This window comes from Chinchilla lanigera, unplaced genomic scaffold (assembly GCF_000276665.1).
Source record: "Chinchilla lanigera isolate Chin_1 unplaced genomic scaffold, ChiLan1.0 scaffold00057, whole genome shotgun sequence".
In the NCBI taxonomy this organism is placed as follows: Eukaryota; Metazoa; Chordata; class Mammalia; order Rodentia; family Chinchillidae; genus Chinchilla; species Chinchilla lanigera.
In genome coordinates this window covers 2667498-2692987 of record NW_004955458.1, presented here as the reverse complement: position 1 = coordinate 2692987, position 25490 = coordinate 2667498, and the positions used below count along the sequence as shown (strand labels likewise).

General features: G+C 33.4%; 2 protein-coding genes across 2 annotated transcripts; both read left to right on the top strand.

Annotated features, from left to right (window-relative positions):
• Positions 1 to 5250: 5250 nt before the first annotated feature.
• LOC102019891 (olfactory receptor 6C2-like) lies at positions 5251 to 6195 on the top strand. The gene is given in 1 exon segment (XM_013520844.1): positions 5251 to 6195. A coding segment is annotated over 1 exon segment (945 nt).
• A 15137-nt stretch (positions 6196 to 21332) lies between these two features.
• Positions 21333 to 22292, top strand: LOC102019573 (olfactory receptor 6C6-like). Its single transcript, XM_005397499.1, has one exon. It carries the CDS (start codon positions 21333 to 21335, stop codon positions 22290 to 22292), a length of 960 nt encoding a protein of 319 aa, XP_005397556.1.
• The last annotated feature ends 3198 nt before the right edge of the window (positions 22293 to 25490 follow it).

The following is a 25490-nucleotide window of genomic DNA, read 5'->3' as shown; positions in this document are numbered from 1 at the left end:
TCTGCACTGGAAGCCAGGAGATGATGTGCAAAATGAAGAGGATTGAAGCTCCGCAGCAGAAAGAAGCCAAAGGTCCTTCAAAGAAAAACCACAGAAATTCTCCTGAAGAAAAGTGGCCACAAGGAAGCCCTTCCAAGGAAGATCAGCTGAAATCCTTCCCTCCTGTTCTTTTGTGCTCTTCCAACAAACATGCTGACTCAAACCAGCTGGGCGTTCCCACTCAAGTTAACAACTTTTTCTAACCAAACTTCCTTTCCCTAACTTCATATATTTTGAAAACTTTCACCATCTGTTTGATATGATTATTTCATATATACTTTAAATCTTAGGGGCAGGCATTTCAAAGAAAAACTCCAATAAAATAGTGAATCTTAATTATATGAATTTTCCCAAAGTCATTCATGTGTAATGATATCATAAGGCATTTTCTGTACACAGAATAAATGATGTCTGACTTTTATATTTTCTCCTGTTCTTCAAATGCAGATAACTTCTGCAGTGATTAACAAAATATGAATTATTTGGTAATAAACCAGCATACATAGTAATATTGATTAATATGAATTTTCTTATGTAACAGCTACTTTACTAAATATTCCATTATAGGAAATCAGGTTAAATCAAATATTCTATCAAAAACTTATTATATCCTTAGAAAATACACCAGGGAATTGATTCAGATTTTTGCTAATTTTTCTCATTTGGAGGAGTACTTGCCTCTATGTGATGCTAACTTTCTGTTGCACTGTCTCAAAGGATAACATTTCTCCTGATGCCTATTCTGATTTTATTTCTAAAGTTAATTATCCTTTCTAAAGGTTCATTAGTGTGATATTTGAATCTGGTCACTAAGAATACTTTACTTATTTAGGTAACCTTAGATATCCAAAACAGAAAACATAAATGTCATGAATTTTTGAGTAGAAACATTAACTCTCGGCTCAGAAATAACAGCGCATCTTAACTTCAGAACCTAAAGAAAATTCTTTTGCTTTCCTCCCTCACAGGGGATTTTTTTACTCTCATGATAGAAATGCTGCAAATGTTTTTGCAAGGTCTAGATTAAGACTCTTTAAAGACACAAAAATATAGTAGGAAACTAGAAGAACTCAAGGAATGTCAGCCGATGAAATTTAGACAATGATAGTTCAGTACAAGACACATTGCTCATAACACAATTCAGTCAGCTAAGGAGTTGCCAACCAAAATCATGAAAAATACCAAAAAAGTAAGTACTCTAAAGAAGATATAAGACTTATTGTTTATTTTTAGAGGAAAGGGGAAAAGGTATTTATTTGTGTATTTCCCTGTACTTTTCTTAAGTTTCATTCAACTTATTATTGCTGAAAATTATAGTGAGCATATGTTTAAACTTCTCACCAGTGTTTTGGAAAGACTGACCTCGTGTGCAGGGTATGCATCTATATATAGCCACACACAAGCAGATACTTGCAGTTAAACATATCATGTATAGAAGTCATGCAGAAATACACCTTCCAAATCCATGGAATATATACAATATTACATTGCATAAAATGTCAATGTTTTCTAAATTGTAAATAATATTTATGATGAAAATTTAGGCGGAGATAATTCTTTCTCCTATTTGTTCAACAAAATTGTCTCTTTGATATCTAAGTGAGACAAATTACTCTCTGTGAAAAGGTTCCTTGGTCATGTTCACAGCGTATGTGATTGTCAGGGCTGAGGGGACTTTCACCAAGACAAGTTTTGCTTAGAGTACATTGAAAGGAGGAAAGTAAGAAAAATGAGATGATAGAAAGCATCTCAATTTTTAGCTACTTCAGAACTTGTTCTACTCCTTGGACTTTGGTCCCTGAAATATTTGAGAGGGAATTAGTTTTTAGTAAACAAAGATCAGAGAAGTTATATTAAATTGTTAGCACATTATTTTACTTGTGTCGAAGAGAACCATTAAGTCAGTGATTTCACCTCACAAAGTGAAAGATAGGATAGCAAAGAGGAGACGATATGAAAATCTGATAACTTGAAAATGAATTTGCTGTTTTTTTCCTTGGATAAGCTGTTGATTAGGCTAACAGTCTTGCAGAGGGAGACAGGGAAAGGAGATCTCTTTTTTGAGAATGTAGGGTACTAGTCAACATTAATAGTTTCAGTTTTAATGTTTTCAGTTAAAACCTTGAGAGTCTCACAGGCTGTCATTGTGAAACATTAGCCATTATGCTTTGTGCTCACCTTCATCTTATTTATGCAAGGTATCCACCATTCACCTTGGATTTTACACACAGAATGGTCCCTTGAGAGCAAGCTAGGGCTTCCATATCTGTCTCATGGGATTTTATAAGGCATGCATCAATGGGAAGGAAAAATCCACTTTTCTAAATGCGGAGGACTCGTGTTATTTACATGAATTTGTAAACAATAAAGTGGGTAATAGACCATCATTCCTATGACAAACTAATTTTTATCACATGGGGAAACACAATTCCAATCGATGGTGAAGAAACAACAAAAATCCTAGAGACTGTTTCTAGATAGCTCATATGTTCATTAGCACAATTACAAATAATGCTGGTTGGGGACTAGGAGTACTTACTGCTCCATGAAAGGAAACAGTCCTTTCCTTTTGCTGAAAAATACATATAATTCTCATAGATAAACTCTGCAAAATAATACCAGAAATACTAGTAAGAGAAGCTAATAAATATTTTAGTCAACCTAAAATGTAATACAAATATAGAAATAAGTTCATGTCTTTTGGCATACGGAACAGCACTGGTGTGCTATGTAGATAGCGATGTCAGTGTTAAGCAACAAAATTTTTTATTGGCCTCAGTGATTTCTCACGCATTAATATGCATATGAAACTACTGATGACCATATTACAATCATTTTTAGATTCTAACCTCTCCAGTAGCATGTGCCCTTATTCCACCATGTCCAGGTGAAAATGCATCAGCTCTATCTGATTCCCAGAAATATTTGTGACAAATATCCTTGCTAATTCTAACTCAGAAATTTACATACATTTAATTGCCTCATTAAAAGAGAGTGTTGACTGGGATGAGGGAAAGAAGAAAAAAGAAAGAAGGCAAAACATCAAGATATATATGAATAGCTGTGATGACTGTATTGCTGTTGTCTGATGGTGTATTGAAATGAACAGTTGATACTCACAAGTTTTTATGTTCTGATCGACTTTGCATGCTTGTGTCTGATGGTCTGAGCAACTGATTTGAAGGTAACAATATGCAATGGAATTACAAAGGTGAACTCCTAACATCTTGTCTAGGGAAACTCTGTATTATCTCTAAGGTTTCACTGAACAATTATTTTCTTATTCTCTTTAATGGTTTGAGCAATCTTTCATTTTTACATCGGATAATCTGAGCAATGTAGTTGAGGATAGCGATATGCAGTGTAATAACCACTGTTGATTTGTATTAATTTGTCTTGAGACCCTATATCACTTTGAATGTTTTTGCTTTGATTTGTTTGTGTTTGTGATACTGATATGCTGCTACTGTTCTGTTTTTTTGCTTGTGTGTTTCTCATGTACCACTATCTTTAAAATAAAATAAAATAAAATAAAATAAAAAAATCAGACTTTCACAAATGCAACAATGAGATTAAAAGAGATTTATACATATTTACATTTTTTAAGTTTTCAGTTCAGTGGTAAGCAGTAAAAAATAATCACCATTTGCCTTCATCACTAGGATGGCTAAGCAAATTGGAAATTATACAGGTGCATATGTAAAGTGGAACCTATTTCATTATTCCCACATTAAGTATATGCATCTGCTTTGCTTTCAGATTGGAATCAGATTAAGTTGGAAGCTGTAGATATTCAGAACATATAAACTAAGTAGATTAACTCATAAACACTATTTTTATTGCTTGTAGTTTTCCTGTGCACTTTGTACGTGTATAACCATAAGAGTATTAATGTAAATGTTTACTCTACAGTATTGCATTTTGTGCTTGTCTGATTTGATTATATTTTCATCTACCATAAGTTTGTTAGCATTGGAGTTATACTGTGTATCTCTCATGTAACCATCATGAATTTTTAATAAAGATTCCTTACGCAAAAAAATAAAGTGTTTCTGAAGATGATTAAAAAAGAACTTTGAGGATTATATAAAATTATAGTGAGAATGTTAGTATAAATTAAATGATTTTTATGGGATAGAGGCTACCCTGGGGCCAAGGTGAAAAGTTGACAGTAAATAAAATAGCTCCATTTAAAATAGCTTGTTTCTTATTTTCCAAGAATCAGGTGGAGACAAGATCTGACATGCAATTAATTAGGTGTTCCTCTCTGCACTCAGGAAGCTGAGGCAGGAGGATTGGTGAGAGTTGGAGGGAATATGATAACAACTGCAGAGATAGGAGTTGTGGAAGTTATAATATGCTAGATAATAAAAACTGAATAAAGAAAAAGGGGGAATAAAACAGAAGGGGGTAATGAATTGGTAAAAATGATCAAAGTACGTTACATGCATGTGCAAATATGCTAAAACAAAACCTACAATGATTGAAAAAACTCATGAAAATAGAAAAATTTTAGAATACTCTATTTAATATCTTTAAATGCCAATTAGGTTCTGGAGCTTAAAAAGGCTCCCATCAAATAACTGAATATAAAATAAAACTGTATGAAACTACTCCTACAGTATCTTCAGCATTAACTTTTATCACACTGTAGATAGTACAGTTGTACATCAACCCATCTCATAGTACTATCCTCTTCAGGACTAGGACACAGTATTTGTCATTGTTCTATGATTGCTTTCCAGGAGAAATGCATCATACTCTAAGATGAATCCTCAAATACAAGTAATGGAGACAATTTGTGTTTTTAAATCTCTGCATATATCCTACATGCAGAGTTGATTTTGAGCAAAGAACTTTCAACAGTTCAGGTAATGACAACACCCTTCTGTAACTCATTATAAGTCCAAATCTGTACAATGAATTATAATCAAATGCATTTGTAAATTTTGAGGTGCAATAAACGATTAAAGAATAAGTTGGATTTTTAGAAAATAACGTGATGGTCTAAGGAACTCTGCACTGCTCATGCATGTAAAATTCAGTAAGGCTATTGGAATAGTGGCAATATCAGTTCTGATGTACAGGGGGAAAGTAAATGTAGGCTGGTTTGCATGACTTCTACTTGCACAGGTGTTTGCTATGAAATTTTAATATGTATCATTTTAAAAAAAATCTTGATTTTTATATGCAGTTAAATATCAAGACTGAATGATGAGAAATCACACAGAAATAACAACTTTCATCTTGCTGGGGCTGACAGATGACCCACAACTACAAGTTCTGGTTTTTATCTTTCTATTTCTCACCTACATTTTGAGTGTAACTGGGAATCTCACTATAATTACTCTCGCACTGGTGGATGTCCACCTTAAAACACCTATGTATTTTTTCCTGGGAAATTTTTCCTTCTTGGAAACTTCATTTACCTCTGTCTGTATTCCTCGATTCCTATATAGTTTATCAGCTGGGGACAATACCATCACCTACAATGCTTGCATATGTCAAATGTTCTTTTTTATTCTCTTTGGAGCAGTAGAATTTTTTCTCCTGGCAGCCATGTCCTACGATCGCTATGTGGCCATCTGTAAACCGCTTCACTATATGAACATCATGAATAACAGAGTGTGTACCTTATTAATCTTCTCTTGTTGGGGAAGTGTCTTGGTGATAATGGTCCCACCCTTTAGCTTGATCCTCAGGCTTGAATGCTGTGATTCCAATGCCATTGATCATTTTAGCTGTGATGCAAGTCCCTTCCTGAAAACCTCATACTCAGACACATGGGTAATTGAACAAATGATTATACTTGGAGCAGTATTTGTTCTGCTTATGACCCTAGTGTGTGTGATTCTGTCCTACACACACATCATCAGGACAGTTCTGAGACTATAGTCTGCACAGCAAAGGAAAAAGGCCTTTTCTACCTGCTCCTCACACATGGTAGTGGCTTCCATCGCCTATGGCAGCTGCATCTTCATCTACCTCAAGCCGTCAGCAAAAGAAGAGGTGGCCATCAACAAAGGAGTTTCACTTCTGGACACTTCCATTGCACCCTTGTTAAATCCCTTCATTTACACTTTGCGGAACAAGCAAGTGAAACGAGCTTTCAATGACATTATGAAAAGGATTGCATTTCTCTCAAAGAAATCTTGATGAATCTTCCAAATCAAATGGAAAGGAAAGACAAATGACAGAGATATTTTTACCAGTTTCTAACTCATTTCATTTTTTCCTCTCTATAATACTGTCAGATTAAACTTCCCATGGGCATGTCGTATTTCATCTTATTCTCACTTTCATCAAACTCTTTAATCTTTCGAGCCAAACACATATGTAGTTCAAACCAAGAACGATATATGATAGATTTTAATAGATTACTCTGTTTTCTGTATGATTATCTGTTTATTCCACATGTGTCCAGTTGAAGTCCCTTTATGCTGATATCATTCTTTTTGATAAGCTTTCATTTTTATTTTTTGATTCTTCAATATACTCAAGAAGTTTAATCACCTCTGTCCTATCGCAACACCCCACAAGCTCCCTTTTATTGTTCTACCATGTTTCCCTGACAACAGCTTTCTCCTCTAAAAGGCAATTGAGTTCCATCGGTCATAACATCTTTTTACTCTTTTCTCTGTTGGTCAATAATGGATATAATATTAAACATCAGGCAATGTAAAATTAAATGGCATGAATTTTTTCTCTTTTCTCATCCAGTGAAGATAAAAATAAGATAATATAAATATGGAATGAAATTGAGATGGGAAAAAGTTATGTTCTATCCTGCTTCTAAGAATATGATTCCCTTCTTTCTGCCTTTTAAGACTGAATATGGCTCCCCTTTTTCCTTCCCAAATGACAAATTCTAAAACTATATTCAAATATGAAGCAAAAGCATAAAATTATATTTGTTTATTTACTGACATCCTCATAATTTATGCCAAATCATAATTCATACAGAGTACAAATGTAAATGTAAAAAAGTAAGCAATATAATTATTGGGAGAAAAATATGAGCAAGCACATATAAAATTCAGTTCAGTAGAAATGTTCTAATAGTGCTAATAAATTAAAGTGTAATGGAAGAATATATTTATGACTTATTAACCAATTTTTCTCTATATTGATACTATCATAACTAATGCTAAATATTAAATTGTGGTATAGAATTTCTAACTGAGAAAACTATTAAGTAGAGATACTACAAACATACAAATATCTTAGAAAAGAGAAAAATTCTACAATATTTTTACCCCAAAACAGCCGAATTACAATTTTTATTCAATAAGAATTAATTACCAGCAAACACATAAGATTTTTTCTGTTGCTAATTTTCATTAAAAATAAAAACTTTTCAATACAATGAATAAAATATAAATGTTATTTGGATCATTATTTGGGGGAATGATTTATTATTTTGGTAATGCTTCTTGACCCTGGTGCTATTAATGAATCTGCCATTGTTCAAAAGAGCTATCCTAACTGCCAGGTACTTTAGTTAGTTCTTATTTTGGTGTCTTCGATATATAAATTTTTATTTTACTTCCATTAGTGAGTTTGAAGAAAGAAAGAAGGAAAGAAAGAAAGAAAGGAAGGAAGAAAGAAAGAGAAAGAAAAAGAATTTATTTCACAACCTCACTAGTATTTTTTTAAATAACACTCATTCTAACTGGGTGAGATATCTTACTGGAGTTTTGTTTTACAGTTTCCTAATGAGAGGTCTCTGGGACTTTTCTGTGTTTAATCCTTTTTCTTGCTAATATGTGTACTTTCTTTCTTTTTGTGGTTTGCTTTGTCAACCTGATACCAGTGTTGCTGATCTTTTAAAAACTATGCTTTAATTTAATTTTCCTCTTGTCTAATGTGTTTTCAACTTTTTTTTGTTCTGGTCTTTATCTCTTGTTCCTTTGGCATCCTTAAGGTTTATTTCATTCTTTTCTTAACAGAATTAAAATTAATTTTTAAATAAATCAGTTATTTAAAATTAATTTTTATTAATATATCTTTGTTGCCATAATGTTTTCATTCCTCATCATGAGTTGGTACCTGTACATAGTTCATCTTTTTTTTTTAATTCTTTGTTTTCTTTCCATTCTTCTCCACTCCCTTTCCACTCCATCTCAGCTTTTCCTCTTTTAAGTATCTTCTCAACAGAGGTAAAGACTTTTATTACAGTGATACACACATACCCATGTTTATAGCAGCACGATACATAATGGTTAAATCTTGGAAGCAGCTTATATGCCTATGAACAGATGAATGAGTAAAGAAAATGTGGCATTTCTACCCAGTGTTTTACTACTCTGCCATAAAAAGACACAATAGAGTTATTTGTAGGAAAATGGATGCATTTTGAGACCATAATGTTAAGTGAAAGAAGCCAGACTCACAAGCTTAAATATCACATGGTTTCTGTTATATGAAAAAACCCCAACATATAATAATGAGCAAAATAAAAGATTGATCATAGGAAGTAGAGAGGTAAATCTTCATCAGATAGATTCTTACTATTAAAGCTTATATGTCTCACTTTTTTATTTCTTACTTCCTTACTTCTCTTTTGATGTCTTGACCTTTTATATGCAGGTGGACTAAAACATCAAAAAAAGTTATGGGAAATCACACGGCAATAATAGCATTCATCTGGTTGGGATGTATAGATGATCCACAACTATAAGTTTTGGCTTTTGTCTCTTTATTTCTGACATATGCTTTGGGAGTAACTTTTAACCTGACTATTATCATTCTGATGGATTCTCATTTTAAAACATCAATGTACTTTTTCTTCAAAAATCTCACAACAGACTGTATTTTCAGATTGCTGTCCAGTACATCAGCTAGGGAAAATACCATAATTTATAATGCTTGTTCTAGGCAGATATTTTTTATTGGGCTCTTTGCAGCTACAGATTCTTTTTTCCTGGCAGGCACGTCCTATGACCATTATGTGGTCATGTGCAAACCTCTTCAACCTCTGGTTGGAATTCTGCGACTCCAATGAGATTGATCATTTTCGCTGAGATGCATGTCCCTGTTTAAAGATCTATTGGCCAGACTTATGGTTTCTAGAGCAGGTTGTTATCATCTGGGCAGTGTTGAATTTCATCATCACGTAATAGTGTGATTCTTACATATATATCATCAGCACAATTCTCAATATCCCTTCTGTTCAGCAAAGAAAAAAATCTATAGTTTCTTATGTGATTCTTGTTTCCACCACCCGTAGCAACCATGCTTTTATGTACATAACGCCTTCGGACAAAGACCAGGTGGGAAGCTAAGAAGAGATGCATGTGCTCACTAAAACTGTTTCCTTTTTGTTAATGCATTCATTTATACCATCACAAGCAAATAAGCAAAATAATGTTTCAATGACAATAAAAAAATGGCCAGAAGTGTAGTGGAGACCCTAGGAAATTAGAGAAGTTAGGAATGTGGCATGTCTGAGGAAGGTCACAGGAATCAAGCAGAAGCAAGCCAAGAGACAGGCCATGGGGGCTGCTACCAGCAGCGCAGTAGTGTGGGCCTACCAAGCCATTTGGAGCTCACACCTTACCACAACACTCCCCAGGTGCTGGAAATGGAATTATAGGACTTAATGTTTGCCCTGCTGGATTTCAGTTTGCTTTGGTCCCATTGGTGCCTATCTCTCTATTGCTCTCTCTTGAAAAGGGAATACTTATTGTGTGTCATTTTATGTCAGCATTGTGTAATATTCTTTTATACTTTTGCAGGTGTTCACAGGTAAGTGTTTTCCTTGAGTCTTAGAAGACACTTTGGAGGTGGAATTTTCAATAATGCTGGCTTTGCAATAATGCTGATTGGACTCCTCTTAGAGATGGACTAGATGTATTTTGCATACAGAGAGGCAAATGACTCTTTTGGGGGTCAGGGTCAGAATGCCAAGGTTTAGATCTAGAATGACTCTCATGTATTGAGGCAAAGGACTTTTGGAAGGAGATCGGATCATGGGTTTAGAGATGAATGTGCTGTTGGGAGGTGAGGCCTGGGGGGAAGGAACAGATCGATGGGGGTGACCTTCAAGAATGTGTCTCCTTCCTTGGCTCCTCCTTTCCTCTTTTCTGCTTCGGGGCCACAGTACGGTGAGCACCTGTCTCTACCAGGCTCTCCCATCATGCCGTTTTCTTTTTTTTTTTTTTTTGGTACCAGGAATCGAACTCACGACCTCGCGCTTGCCAGGCAGGCGCTTTGCCACTGAGCTAAATCCCCAGCCCCCATGCCGTTTTCTACCATGAAATGAAAATCTGAGCCAAAATAAATTTGTCCTTCTTTAAGATTGGCATATTATGTATTTTACCCCATCCACAGAAAAGTGACTAAGATATATCTATTGTTCATATATGTGGCTTCTTTGAAGAAATTTCTGTTCAATTCCTTGGACCATTTAAAAATAGAATTATTTAGGATTTTTCTGTTGCAATGCACTAGTTTCTCACATATATTTTCAAATTTATTTCTTTTGCTCTAAAGCCTACCTTTGAAATCTAGTAATTGTTTTATTGCTTGTAAAATATATTTTATTTTCTATAGTCCCATTTAATTACTTTTGTTGTTTGTGCTTTTGGTGTCATAACCAAGATACTTCCAGTATCAGTGTCATAAAACTTTTCTTCTATGTTTTTCTCCAGGTGTTTTACAGTTTAAGGTCTTATGTTTAAGTCTTTATCCATTTTTAATTGATTTTCATTTGTGGCATATTTTAAGAGTATAATTTCATTCACTTGGGTGTGAATATACAGTTTTCCCAATTTCTTTTTTGGAAAGAACTATCCGCTATTGTTCCTGCTTAGCAATTTTTTCAATTATCAGCCCTCTTTTCATATGCCTATTTATTTATGAATTTGCCTATTTATTTATGAATTTCTATTCTGATTCATAAGTGTATAAGAGCATTTTCGTGCAAGTACTACATGTTTTCATTTCTTGTATCCTTGTAAAATGTTTTGAAATCCGGAAATGTAGTGCCTCCAACTTTATTAATCTATTTCCAGTCTGTTTTGACTTTCTACAGTCATTGTGATTTCATAAGAACTTGAAGTTTCCTATTTGATTCCATCAAAAATACTATTGGGACATACAAAAGAGATTACATTGGATTTGTAGATCCCTTAGGAGGATACAGATATTTTGAAAGTAGTGTTTTCTTAGAGTCTTCTGCTGAAATCACAGCCTGTTCAAGCAAATGCATATATTGTTGATCTTGTTTTCCTAAATTCTTTGTAGACAACTAAATACAATTCAGCAGATTCAAATATGCCAGTGGGTCAGCACAGCAGCAAAAAAAAAAAAAAAATCACTCTCTTCATTAGAACGTTGTTTTTGTGTTGTTTTGTTTATGTCTTTATTTTTGTTTATTTTTGATTTTTGTTTTGATACCGGGAATCAAGCTCAGGACTTTGTGCTGGTCAGGCAGATGCTTATACTGCTGAGCTATCTCCCTGGGCTCCATTTCTCTTTATTTTTGTTCTTTCCTCTTTAAAATTAAAAAAAAATATTATGAAAGTCTCAAGTTTATCCTTCTTCTTAGCTGAGTAGTACTCCAGTATATAGAAATACCACACTGTTTTTTGTCTATTCCTTGGCTGATGGGCTACTTCAGACTGACTGGAATCCATGAGTCCAAGGACAACCAATCGAGAGTATGCAAAGTAATCAGCAGCACCAGTAATGTGGAAGTATGTGAAGTAGCAGTGAGGAGCCAGTAGCTGGGATCTGAACTCCACCAACAGAAGACTAGTCCCAGCCCCGACATCCAGAGGCCAAGATCAACTCCATACCCAGTACAGTTCCCATGGCAAACTTTGTTGGAGTACACAGTACAATTCTGGGATCTGACATGACACCATCATAGAACTGTAAACACCAGGTTTTTTTTTTTTTTTTTTTTTTTGCTACTTTTATTCTTCCCTGTTTATCTGACTGGCTATGCCTTTCCTGTATGGTTGGAAGTCACTTTGTTTTGTCTTGTATTTAGTGATTATTTTTGTTCTGAGATTGCCTTTTTTCTTTCCTCTCTTTCTCAGGTCTACCTTTTTCTTTGTTTTCTTTTTTTCTTCCTTTCTTTTTCATCCTCTTCTTTTTTCCTTCTTTTTTTCATTGTTTAGGTTTCTTGCTAATCTTTCATTTTCTTCTATTGATCCTCTTTCTATTTTTCCTCAGCTACTTTTTGAATTTAAATTTTCAAGTGAGTAAACATTGTCTCTTTTCTTTCTGATTACTCCTTCACATTTTATTTCATTCTTTGTCTCCTATTTCCTCCAGTTTCACAAAACTCAGGGGACCATTTGTCTTTCAAGAGATGCAAATTAACACAATACTGAGATTCCATCTCACTCCAATAAGGATGTCTATCATCAACAAATTAACCAGTAGCAAAGGCTGGAGGGGCTCTGGGGAAAATGGAACCCTGCTCCAGTGTTGGTGGTGTAGACTGGTGCAACCACTGTGAAAATCACTGCAAAGATTCCTCAAAAAAGAAGTATTAGAGGCTCCATTCAACCCAGGGATTCCACTTCTTGATGTTTTCCCAGAAGTATTAAAAAATCATACTGCAGCAATATATGTGGTCCAATGTTTATAGCAGCACAATTTATAATAGTTAAACCTTGGAAAAAATCCAAATGCCTATCAACCAAGGAACAGATTTTTTAAAATGTGGTATTTCTATATACTGGAGTACTACTCAGCAACAAAGAAGGATAAACTTGAGACTTTTAAAGTAATTTTTATTTTTTTTATTTTAAGGAGAAAAAACAAAAATAACAAAAACAAAGACATAAAACAACACAAAAACAATAAAAACAATACAGAATTTCAAACAAGGTGACAGGAAATTAACAATGGTTGTTGTATTACGTATTGTTATCTTCAAATTGGTTTTCCCTTCTTTCTTTTCTCTTTTCCCTCATCCCAGTTGTTCTTTCCTTTTGAGCATTTCTTTCCCTTTCAAGATGTCTATTGTAGCTTTCAGATTTTATTTACTTTTTCAAGTTCTTACACCAGGGAGACAAGTAATGTTTACACATGTGGGTCTGATGTATTTCACTTAGGATTATGATCTCTAGTTATATCCATTTACCTATAAAAGCCTTAAATTTATCTTTCTTTATAGCTGAGTAATATTCCATTGTATAAAAATACTACATACTTTTAAAATTTTATTTTAAAGAGAATAAAAAACAAATAATAGCAAAATACAAACAGAACAAAGCAAGGACATTAAAAATGATATGGGGCTTCAAACCAAATGATAGGGATTAACAGAGGTTGTTATATTACATATTGTTATCTTCAAAGAAGTTGCTCAGATTATCAGATGTAAGAATGGAAGATTGATCAAACCATTAAATGGAATAAGAAAATTATAATTTAAAAGAACATTAGATACAGCACACAGTTTAACTAGACAGGATGGTACAAACTCACCAATGGTTATTATACTGCATATTGCTGTCTTCACATAAATTGCTCAGATTACCAGATATAAGCATGCAAAATTGGTAAAATATATGAAAAATTTTAAGTGTTAACTGCTTCCCTCAATAAATCACCAGACACCAGCAGTATAGTTATGGCAGCTCTCCATATCTATCTATCTATCTATCTATCTATCTATCTATCTATCTATCTATCTATGTGTGTGTATATATATATATATATAACATATATATATATATATAATATATATAGTGCCTTAGTACTTTCTACTTCTTCTTTCCCTCATCCCAGTTGTTCCTTCCTTTTATATTAACTATTAAAATATTATCTATTTGGGGGGCTGGGGATTTAGCTCAGCGGCAAAAGCGGCTGCTTGGCAAGCGCAAGGTCGTGAGTTCGGTTCCCGGTACCGGAGAAAAACCAAAAAAAAAAATTATCTATTTGGGTTTTACTTACTCTTTCATGTTCTTACACTGAGGATACAATATGATGTTTGCACATGTGAGGCTGATTTATTTCACTTATGAGTATGGTCTCTAGTTGCATCCATTTACGTATAAAAGCCTCGAGTTTATCTTTTTTTACAGCTGAGTACTACTCCATTGTATAAACATACCACATCCTTTTTATCCATTCTTCAGTTGATGGGCATTTGGGATGTTTCCACGATATAGCTATGACAAATTGTGCTGCTATGAACATGGGTGTATATATATCACTGTAATATGATGTTTTTAATTCTGCTGGAAAAGAATTAAACTATAAACTCAGAAGGGATATAATTTAAGAGAAATTGGTATTAATTCTTCATTGAATATTTGTAGATTTCAGTGGCAAAGCCACATTATCTTGTTCTTTTTTTAGTTGAAGGCTTTTAGTTGCTTTAGCCACTTTATTAATAATTGGTCTATTCAGGCTTTCTATTTATTCTTGATTTAGTCTTGGTGGGTTATACGTTTCTAGGAATCTATGCACTTCGTCTTGTTCAAATCTTTTGAAGTGAAATTTTATTTCTGAGGAATTATAATTATTTATCTTGATTTCTGATAATATTTCAGTCTTATTTGTTAATAGATTAGATGTGATTTTGTTGATTATATATTTTCAAAAAATTAACATGGTTTTATAAATATTTTAAACACTTTAAAATAAAAGGGGAGAAACAAATCATCCTTTCTCTTTAAACAAAAATCATTATGAAAATATGGAAGTTCTTAATTATTAAAAACTATGTTACTATCTTTGATTGGTTGATCAATCTTATATTCTTATGTCTAATGGACTTAGCAACTTCACTGAAGGTAACAGTATGGAATTTAGCAACCAAATCACTTTGCCTTGAGGTTATGTATCATTTTCTTTGTTTTGGGGTTGTTTTGATTTTGTCTTCACTGTTGTTTTGTCAGCTTTTAAATTTTTAAAATAAAAATTAAATTTAAAAAACTATAAATACAAATACTAACCAGCTGTTTTTCCTAAGTAAATTTAGTTGATATTACATTTTATGTGGAAAAATAATTACATAAAGTTCCCTTAAGAAAAAATGAAGAAGAGCTACAAGGGAAAACTATAAAATCAAGCATTGGAACACACAGTAATATGTTTGTAAAGAAAATATCAGCCTATAGGTATATTAATGATCTGATCAAGTCAAACTGTAAAATTTCCAATTATACACTCAAATAGATGTGGAATTATGCATATGATAATGATGGTAAATCATAGAGATAAAATGGACATTTAAAATAAATATTACTTAGAAATCAATAAATAATTCAGAGAAAAATTCAAATTAAGATAATTTCTTACACCACATATATAATAAACTCTAAATCATTTAAGAATCTGAATGTAAAATGAAACTGACCAATATTAAATTAAAATATAGGCAAACATCTTTTCTAATTGAATACAAGGAAATAGTTCTAAATATTGCCAGAAAACTGAGCAGAGTTAGGAAAACACACAAAAGACTGACACTTCTGTACACACAAAATCCAGAAAACATGGAACAACCTCATTAACCAAATCATAAATTGCTGTCAACCTAAGAAAATTCTTGCACCGTATGTAACTGATAAAAAGATAATGTTAATTCATATGATGAAAATTCAGAGTGTATGATTAAGTAGGGGAAAAAAATCCTAAAAATTGAATAAGTAATAGGTGTAGACAAGTGGTAAATGTGTAAATATATGTTGTGAGTTTTTCAGTTAGTGACATGATATTCAACTCTACACACAGAAATGAAAGTAAAAGTGATTCACAGTTCTCACAGCTTACACATAAGACAGCCAACATCTTCACAATTACAAAACCCACTGTCTTTTTAGAGACTGTTAAACAAAAAGGATACTACACTGTTGGTGGGAACTGATAGAATACACATACAGAAAAATTTAGCAATATCTAACAAAGTACACATGGAGTTTACTTTTTTTTTTTGGAGTTTACTTCTGATTCAGTAATTTAAGCTTTAGGAATTTATCCTATATGGTACCTTCTATGTTGTGTCAATTATGTTTATAAAAATATGTTATCAAAATACGTATGGGCAATTTTATTATTTGTATGTTTTTAAAATTTTTCTAAATTGGAAATAATCTACCAGTGGACATGTAAAAGAATTATTAAACCTTTATGCCAGAATCATAATATTTTAGAAATTTCTAAAATAATGATCACGAAGGGAAAGAGAAAAGGAACGTAGTGTATCTTCTCTATGGCTTTCAGAAAACATTGAGTTGTTCTTTGGGCCACAGATATGAAATCTATGAAAAAGGTGATATTGTAGGCAAGAAAGAAAAGGAAACTGTTGAAAAAGGAAGGCCACACAAATGTAACCATGGCAAGACTGGATGAATGTACAAGCTCACCCTGCATGCTGTTGGTATTGTTGCCAGTGAGCAAGTTAAAGGCACGATATTTGCCAAGAGAACTAATGTTCATGCTGAACATATTAAGTACTCTGAGAGTTTAGATAACTTCCTGAAAGATGATAAGGAAAATGATCCATAGACAAGGACATCAAAGAGAAGCATCAGCCGGCCTCTGTGGAGAAGCACACTTTGTGGGAACCAAGGACAATGAGCCTGAGCATCTAGAACATGTTCCCTGTGAATCCGTGGCCTAAGTAGTGCATGCAGCTCTGCCACTCAGCACCTAATTGCTACCTAAGTGTTCTGGGCCCTGCTTCAAAATTTTAAGGAAAGCATCCCCAACTAACCATGGTTTTCTTGACTGAACAGGTGTATGGTGCTCTTTCCTCAGAGAAACCAATACTTGGAGCAGATTCTCACTGCACCTACTTAGTTGTATCAGGCCTTTCCCTTCAGTGTTTTTCTTGCAGAAAGATGGGAGATATTGTGAAAGTGGATACACAAATGTCTGTACATTTATAAAATATTTATACTGAGTTAAAACTTCTACCAATAACCACGAGAACAGATGTATCAATAAAGGAAGCTGGCGTATGGCATTTTAGTCAAATAAATAAATCATTGAAAGCAAAAAGATAGTGAAAAACAGTGAACAAATAAGCTGCAGCACATGCTTACAACACAGCTTTAAAGAATTTGTAATTTCCACAAATTGATGTGTTGAGTTTGAAAGGGTATGTTGTTAAGCTAATAAACTGAAAGAAAACAAGGTACATTTAGCTTGAGATCAGCTGGTTTGTAGCAGGCTTTTTTCTACCTTGTACTCTTCCTTGTGATATTAAAATATTTGATGTTACAATATTTTTCCTTCCTCTCCTTCTAACCTGAACTATGTATCTGTGTTTATAAAAGACCAATGTGTGGTACACAACCCAATTTAATCTCATTCTCTACTGATTCTCTGAAATCAGACATTTTAAATTAATTAGGCCTATCGGTACATTTTACTTATATAGAATGATCACATCATAGGGAATTTGTACCTGAACACAGTGTATCTTGATTCTTTCTCCCCATTCCCCTTCCCTCTCTTCAACCCTTCTTCATCTCCCTGTTTACCAAAGCCTCGTTTTCATTTTTTCCTCTTCCCTTCTTTCTTTTCCCTTCCTTCCTTTGCCCCTTCCCCTTCCCCATTCCCCTTCCCATTTGAACATTCTTCCTGTTTTGCAATATCTATGGTACATTTTGGTCCCTATTTACACTTTCCATTTCTCAACCCAGAGAAACTATGCAGTATTTACACATGTGTGTCTGCTTTACTTCACTTAAGACTATGGTCTCATGGTGCATTCATTTAGCTAGAGAAGTCTCAAGTATATCTATCTTTATGACTGAGTATTATTAAATTATATAAAAGAAGCACATCTTCTTTATCCATTCAGTAGTTGATAGATATTTGAGCTGTTTCCAAGATTTAACTATTCCAAACTGTCCTGCTATAAACATGAGTATGCATATGTCATTGTTGCATGATGTTTTTTATTCTTTAGAGCTTGTATGTGTGTCTCCATAGAAAACACTTCTGGAACATAAAATGTAAATCTCTTAGAAATGATGTTCCTGGATCTGATTTACCCTGAGAATTCTTTATTTACGTTAGATCATTTCCCATAAGACAGAGAAGTCATACGTCCTCCACACTCTGAGAATTAGTTGCCATAGGGCATTGTGTGTCCCACTTAGCAAGGTTTACAGTGCCTTAGAGAAATGATTTGCAGTATATTGTAGAAAAGAGGGTGAACTGATAAACTTTTCTAATAGTATCCAATAAATCAGTCAAAATAAATTTATGAGCAATAATTAAGTCAGTCATATACTTTAGTAAGAAGAATGGACACGACTACTCTCCATTCAGCAGGATGGTGATTCAGGTATTGAAGTTGAAAAAGTTTGTCCATGTCTGTGTATAAAATTTGTTAAAGAAATCTGTTAAACTATGAAGTATTGTTGTTTTTACTACTTTTTCCATTTTATATGTAGGTGATGCTGAGGGATTACCAAAAAGATACAGTAATTTAAGGCTCAAATCTGTTATAATTGTTATATGATATAATATAGAATAAAATTAAATATATATATTTTTAATTGCCCTGTGTTCTTAGAATCTCATACTGTGTTTCGTGTTGCTCTCTCTTATAGTGCAAGTTGTAGGAATAGATGATATGGGTGAATGTTAAAACAGAACAAATCAGCAGTTGAGACGAGGGAATTCAAGCTTATTTAATTGTTTTTATCAGTTTTGCAATTTTTTCAGTAAAGCAGAACATTTTATCGTTCATTGTTTCACAATCATCTGAGTGTGCTAAAGACTCCAGACCTTTCTGTGCTATTCTTTCCAATACTTTATGGTTTTAGCAGAAACGACCGAGTAGGAGATCTCTGAAGATTGTTTCCAATCAAATCATGTTTATGCCCCTAGTCTTCTTTCACTTATGCTGCTTTATTTGCCATGTATGTCTATTCTCATGTTTTTGACTGTTCCTAGGACCCATCTAAAAGACAAAATACTCAGCTGTCTCATTCTGTAACTGCCTGTGGGTAACACTGGAGAGAACATTCATTTTCTCATTGCAGTGGCACCTTGTCAAGAACTACACCCAGCATCATGGAACAAATTCTGTGCCCAGAATCATTGAGAGTATTAAGTTCATGAACTGAGGTACCACTCTTCTTTGGGTTTTTTATGTATTTATTTTCAATGTGTTCATTTCACAAAATAATTTGAGAGACTGGAAATCTCTCAAATGTAGATCATATGCCCTTACACAGTGCCAGTTTAAAGTGGATGAAATTATTTCTTTTGATGCTCAAAGAAAGCCTAAGAACATTTTCATATTTGTATCACTAATTATTCTCAGAAGAAATTTCTGTAATGGCTTCAAGTTAGGACTTGCATAATAGCTTTTACAAGAACTTTTATAAAACTATATAAATTTCAAGTTATGACTTCTGAAAATAGCTTCTTTTAATCTGATGAGATTTTCTGAATGCAAGCCCTAGCACATACTTTTAGGTTTAATTTCACTTATCCCATATAATATATGCAAGACACTGAGAATAATAATGTGTATAGTTATATACATATATGTGTATATATATATATGTAGATGTAAGATTATTGAAGTTTCTTGATTGCCTGATATTTAAATATTATTATTTTGACAAGCCTAAATTGTCTCAATTGCAGTGCTGACACTGTTGTGAGTATAAAATATGTTACATGCTCTTTCACTTTTTTTCACTAGACCTTGCTGTTTTGAGTATACTTATGCTTTAACCTAAACTTTAGGTTATTAGTAAAACATATGTATTAGCAATTGAAGCACATTCTGTTTTAATAGGTTTCCCTATAGCTTCTCTGGTTATGTGTTTATAAAATTAGTTTTATTAATGTTAATTTTTCAACATTTCCTCAAGCTCAATTAATTAACTATAATTTGTTTGAAGTTTCACATCACTTTTTTCTTTCCTTTTATTTTACATTTCATTTTCAGAAGATATCTTCAGTCAATTCCGTACTTCTTTTTATTGTGCATTTCTTCCAAACATAATTTTGTCAAAAGCAATACTAAATGAAAAAATATTTCAAAGGAAGTGACAGCTCGAGTAAGTGTAATCAAAGGTTAGAGGATGGGAACCCTCACAAGAGGAGCACACAAATCGTTCCCTCTTTATTACTTGGAAATACCTGGAAACCAATATCATTAGCCATAAAAATAAATTTAAGTGTCAGGTTTGGTAAACTCTGATTCATTCCTAAAAAAGTACAGGTCAACAAATTCTGGCAATTGACCTGGGCAGGACCTATTTCTTTGATTCTGCATACTAAATACCTCATGAACAATGGGTTATTTATGTGTAACTTTGAGTCTACCTAACACTGTCTATCATTAATGAGGAAATTATATAACATCTCAAATCTTGTGCACTGTGAAAGATATAAGTGCATTTCCAAACATTATGGATTTTTACAGTATTTGCATACATAATCAACATCCATTTCACTTATAGGGCTATAATCTATTAGAAAATAAGAACTAAAGCCTAAATATTTTAAGAAACTCTAGAAATGCATACTATTTATATTACTGCCATAATCATCAGTAAAACATAAACTAGTATTGCTTAATTCTACCTGAAACCTCATCACTGATCTAATTGTGATTCAGAATTACTATAGTTGTCACTGTTATTTTGTATGGGTGTTTTATGCATTCAGGTATAATAAGAGACAGAGAAGCTAAACTAATGCATCAGTATTTACTTTTGCAGGTTTAACTGATGACCTATGTTTGAAAGTTCTGTGATTTACCTTTCAGTATCTCAATAACCCACTTAGTAAGATTTCTGTTTGAAAATAATTACAATCACACTAGTAGATACTCACTGTATGATCCTCATGTGCTTTTTGTCTTTTGGAATTTTCCCTGTTGGGAAACTTTATAGTATTACACATATACCTCAATATCTAGTTACTACAATTACTAAGAATTAATCCAGTTCCCGTAAGTACCATGTAACTCAGGCAAGAAACTATGTGAGGTATTAGGTAACTTGGGAAATTAGAAAATGTCAATTTTTAGAACAGTGTATTGAGATACAGTATTTGAAAGAGTCATGGGTCAATACTAATCAAGTTAGGGAGCTGCATTTTAATGATAAATAAGCTTCCTGTAAATGGATCAATGGACTTTACTCAGAGTTGGACAGGCAAAGAATTCCTAGCATTATTTCAAACCTGACAGATGGTTTTGAAGATAAATTCATTATGATGAACTTGGAATTGACTTGAGAAAATATTTGTACATTGTTAGCTTTCTAATATTAAATGTCTATGCATGTAAAGATATTGTGGTTTTTTTTTCTTCTATGGCTTTGACAAGATAAAAGTAAATGAAGAACCAGTCAGGGGAAATAGAGTTCATTTTGCTCGGACTGACAGATGACCCTCTACAACAGATTGTGATTTTCCTGTTTCTATTTTTCAATTACATCTTGAGCCTGACGGGGAACTTAATCATCATTGTCCTCACCCTGCTGGATCCCCGCCTCAAGACACCAATGTATTTCTTCCTCCGAAATTTCTCTTTCTTAGAAATCTCCTTCACAACAGTCTGCATTCCACGGTTCTTGATGAGCATTCTCACTGGAAACAAAATCATTTCCTACAGCGCTTGTGTAGCACAATTATTCTTTTTCTTCCTATTAGGAAGTACAGAGTTTTACCTCCTCACAGCCATGTCTTATGACCGCTATGTTGCCATCTGCAAACCACTGCATTACCCAACAATTATGAACACCAAAGTCTGCTACCAACTTGTGCTCAGCTCCTGGGCAGCTGGATTCTTGGTCATCTTTCCCCCTTTGCTCTTGGGACTCAAGCTGGAATTCTGTGCTTCCAAAGTGATTGATCATTTCTTCTGTGACACTTCTCCAATTCTGCAGATCTCGTGCACAGATACACTTTTCATAGAATCGATGGCTTTTATTTTAGCTGTGATGACACTTGTTATCACATTGTTATTGGTGGTCCTCTCCTACATGTTCATCCTCAAAACCATTCTAAGATTCCCATCTGTTCAACAACGAAGAAAGGCCTTTTCCACTTGTTCCTCACACATGGTTGTCGTCTCCATTACTTATGGGAGCTGTATCTTTATGTATGTGAAGCCGTCAGCAAAGGAGAGGGTGACGTTAGCTAAAGGAGTAGCTGTGCTCAATACTTCTGTTGCCCCTCTACTCAACCCTTTCATTTACACCCTGAGAAACCAACAGGTAAAAGAAGCTCTCAAGAAAGTGCTTCAAAGGTTTTATTTTATTCAAAAGAATGAGACAAAATTGACACACAAATAATATGTTGTTGCATCATGAATGATAAAATTGAACACAATGTTCATTTACATTAGTTTTTTTTATACCATTTCTTTGCTTCAGTCTTTTTAATCACAGTAGATTCATTAAGTCTCTGTGCAACTCTTTGTGCTTGTCTTTCTGAGTTTGTCCTAATATCTTGAAGAAAATTACTTTTGTCAATATACAGCTCCAAATTCTTTCTTTACCTAGAAGTGCCGCTTCTCATAAAGTGTAGCACTGGATGCTTTTATGAACCTTGCTAGGTAAACTTAGTTTACTACTTCATTATATGTGTTAATGGTTTAGCAAGGCGTCTATTCTTAATTATTTTTGCACTGTTAAAATTATCAGAGACAAACACAGAACATCCTATTCATTTTAAAACATGATTGATATTTTGGTAGACTATAAATAGAACATGTGGGTAATTTGAAAGAACAAAGGAACCCTCCCAGAGCAATGATCATTTATGATGAATTTTTTAAAAAAGACTAGATTCTAGGGTGCTGTGATGACAAGAATAATATACACAAAAAGAATGTTCTACAGAAAGTTTTTTCATGTGAATTGTCATAGCTAATAATAAATTATTCATAAATATAAGCAGCTGTCACTTTGGGTGCAAATAGCTCAAACTCCAGGTTTGGTTCTAATTAGGATATTGCTTTCTTTACTCTGAATCTTAGAAGTTATACTAATTACTAAAAAATTCAATGTATAATTTATAACTGCATTTGAGGAAATTTTGTATACTTAAAATAGCTTGTACTTTAAATTTCCCTAATTCTACTTATATCAATTTTCACCATATTAATTATGTATGTCTTCCATCCAATAGCAATTTGTCATTTTAACCAATGCATTTGACAAATATGTACTCTTTTATAACTATATAGCTACGGAACATCACACCAAATTTTTGATTTTGCTTCTACATAGTCATTCCTCTGCTGCTGCCCTACCTCTACCTGTCATTGAATCTGAGCATCGACTGAAGTTCTTTTGGTCAGTGTAGATCAGTCTTCCCTGTTCAGAAATTTCATCTAGCAGAAGCCTCAAAGTTTGAAATTTGTATTCAGTTACTTTTGCTCAACACATATGTTTTCCATAGTTTGTTTCTAATACTACTATATTTAGCAACATTTATGATCTTCTTTTGTCAGTCAGACTGATCTCCCTTAGTACAATACTTGAGTGTTTGTATTCCCTGAAATCTCTTCACAAGCCTGAATCAATTACTTTCATATGTGGTAAGTGAGTTCATTAAAATCTCAACCCTCGAAGCCCTGTAAAATTCTACTATGTTCTTCTGAAATCAATTTTTTTCAAAGGGGAATTAATTGGGAATGGTTGCCCTGTATGTCTTGTGGATTGTAATCCTCAATTCCCATTTTCCAGGCAAAGGCTTTCAGAAATTGTCCCTAGAGGACAAAAAGAGTCATTGCACATTGCCTTCCTCCCTTTAGGGGCCCACCTGAACTGAAGCTCAATTCACTTAGTCTACTTTTTAATGCAGCAGAGTGCAAGACTCAGTCTGCTTTGAAGACCTGAGGAAGCAAAAATTTGCATATTCTTGCTGACAGAATTGAGGAAACTAGGCATATTGGTGCCCTAAAGAGGTGTTTATAGGACAATTTATTAGGAAATGGAAGGCGACTTCAGAAACTTGTAAGAGAATACTCACCATTATTCTCTATAGAAAATAGGTAGCTCTTAAACATGTAGTTGAACACTTACTATTGGACCAAGGATATAGCTCAGCAGCACAGCATGGTGCAGCCTGACAAGCCCAAGATCCCGAGTTTGATTCCCAGTTCAAAAAAAAAAAAAAATAAAGTAAGAATAAAGAAGGAAAGGTTACTATGGATGCCACATTAAGTCACCAGCCTGACTACAAAGATATCTGGAGATCTGTAGACTTTCACTATTCTTTGAACTCATAAAATTTGTAAAGGTCCCTTATTGACTAACAGTATTCAGAATCATACTCAGAAGGAGACATTGGGAAATAACTTCCCTGTATGTCCTCTGCTCTAAAAGAATGTCTAGGAAAAATCACATATAATGTTGACTTGACAATATAAAATTCAATGTGATTTTTGCAAATAACCAAAGCTAGTGTCTCAGGGTTGTAGATCATTTCTTCTATTTTGGTTTATTTTGAGTGATGCCAGTGTTGAATATAGATTTGAAAGGAAGAGATGCATTTGTATCATTTTGTTCAATTTCCTCTCGTTATATAAGTTGACTTGAATATCCTGGCCACTACAAAATGCTTAAATCTATGAGTGCATTCATGTTACTTGAGATTCTTTGGTAACTTATTTGGCAATCATGGACATGGTGCATTAGATAATTTCTTGTGACTGGAAATGTTAGAAAAAAAGATTACCACACATAAAAAATATATTATAAAACAGCTTAATTTTGGTGAGCTAAATATGTTTAGGTTTAAAAATCTGTGTCCATATATGTTCAGGGAGAAAAAGACCTCTCCTGTAAATTCTAGAAAAAATTCTTTTCATTCAGCATATCTGACTTTGAGATGAAATCTAATTACTCTGTTCATTTACTATCTCAACGAATGGAGTTTGAACAACTTGTAGTAGCTATGGAAGTGTATGTAACTGACACAGTCCTGGAGATTAAATGCATATAATTGTATTGACTAGAGAGTGAGGTCTTAAAATCTTGCTAAAGATGATTTAATTAGGATACTAAAATATGTAATAGAGTATCCTAGTCATTTAGAGATTCAGGGAGGCTTCCTTTGTAAATTTTTTCTGTTTGCTCTATAAGTATGATAACACAGGAGTAGAAAATCGATTAACAACAAGGTATTTGTTATGGTAGACATAAGCAAAAAGTCAAGATATAATAGGTAAAAATATGTGGATTCTTCTTAGTTGTAGTTGGCATTCTGATGATCTCTGATACTTTCTAAGAAGAAGGAGTTTTTGCAGCTATAACTTGTGAATTTGTCTTACAAAATCTAATCAGTAGACTACTTTTACAGACATGATAGATATGAATCAATGGGCATAATATTGTAATGTATAACACATGAGAGAGGTCTAAATATACCTTTTAAAAGATAGATTGTCAGAAAGGCATTTTTCAAAAAACAGTAAATTATTATATATTGTTGACATTAAATTCACTGTATTTTTATTTTTGGAAGTGATTTACAAAAATATA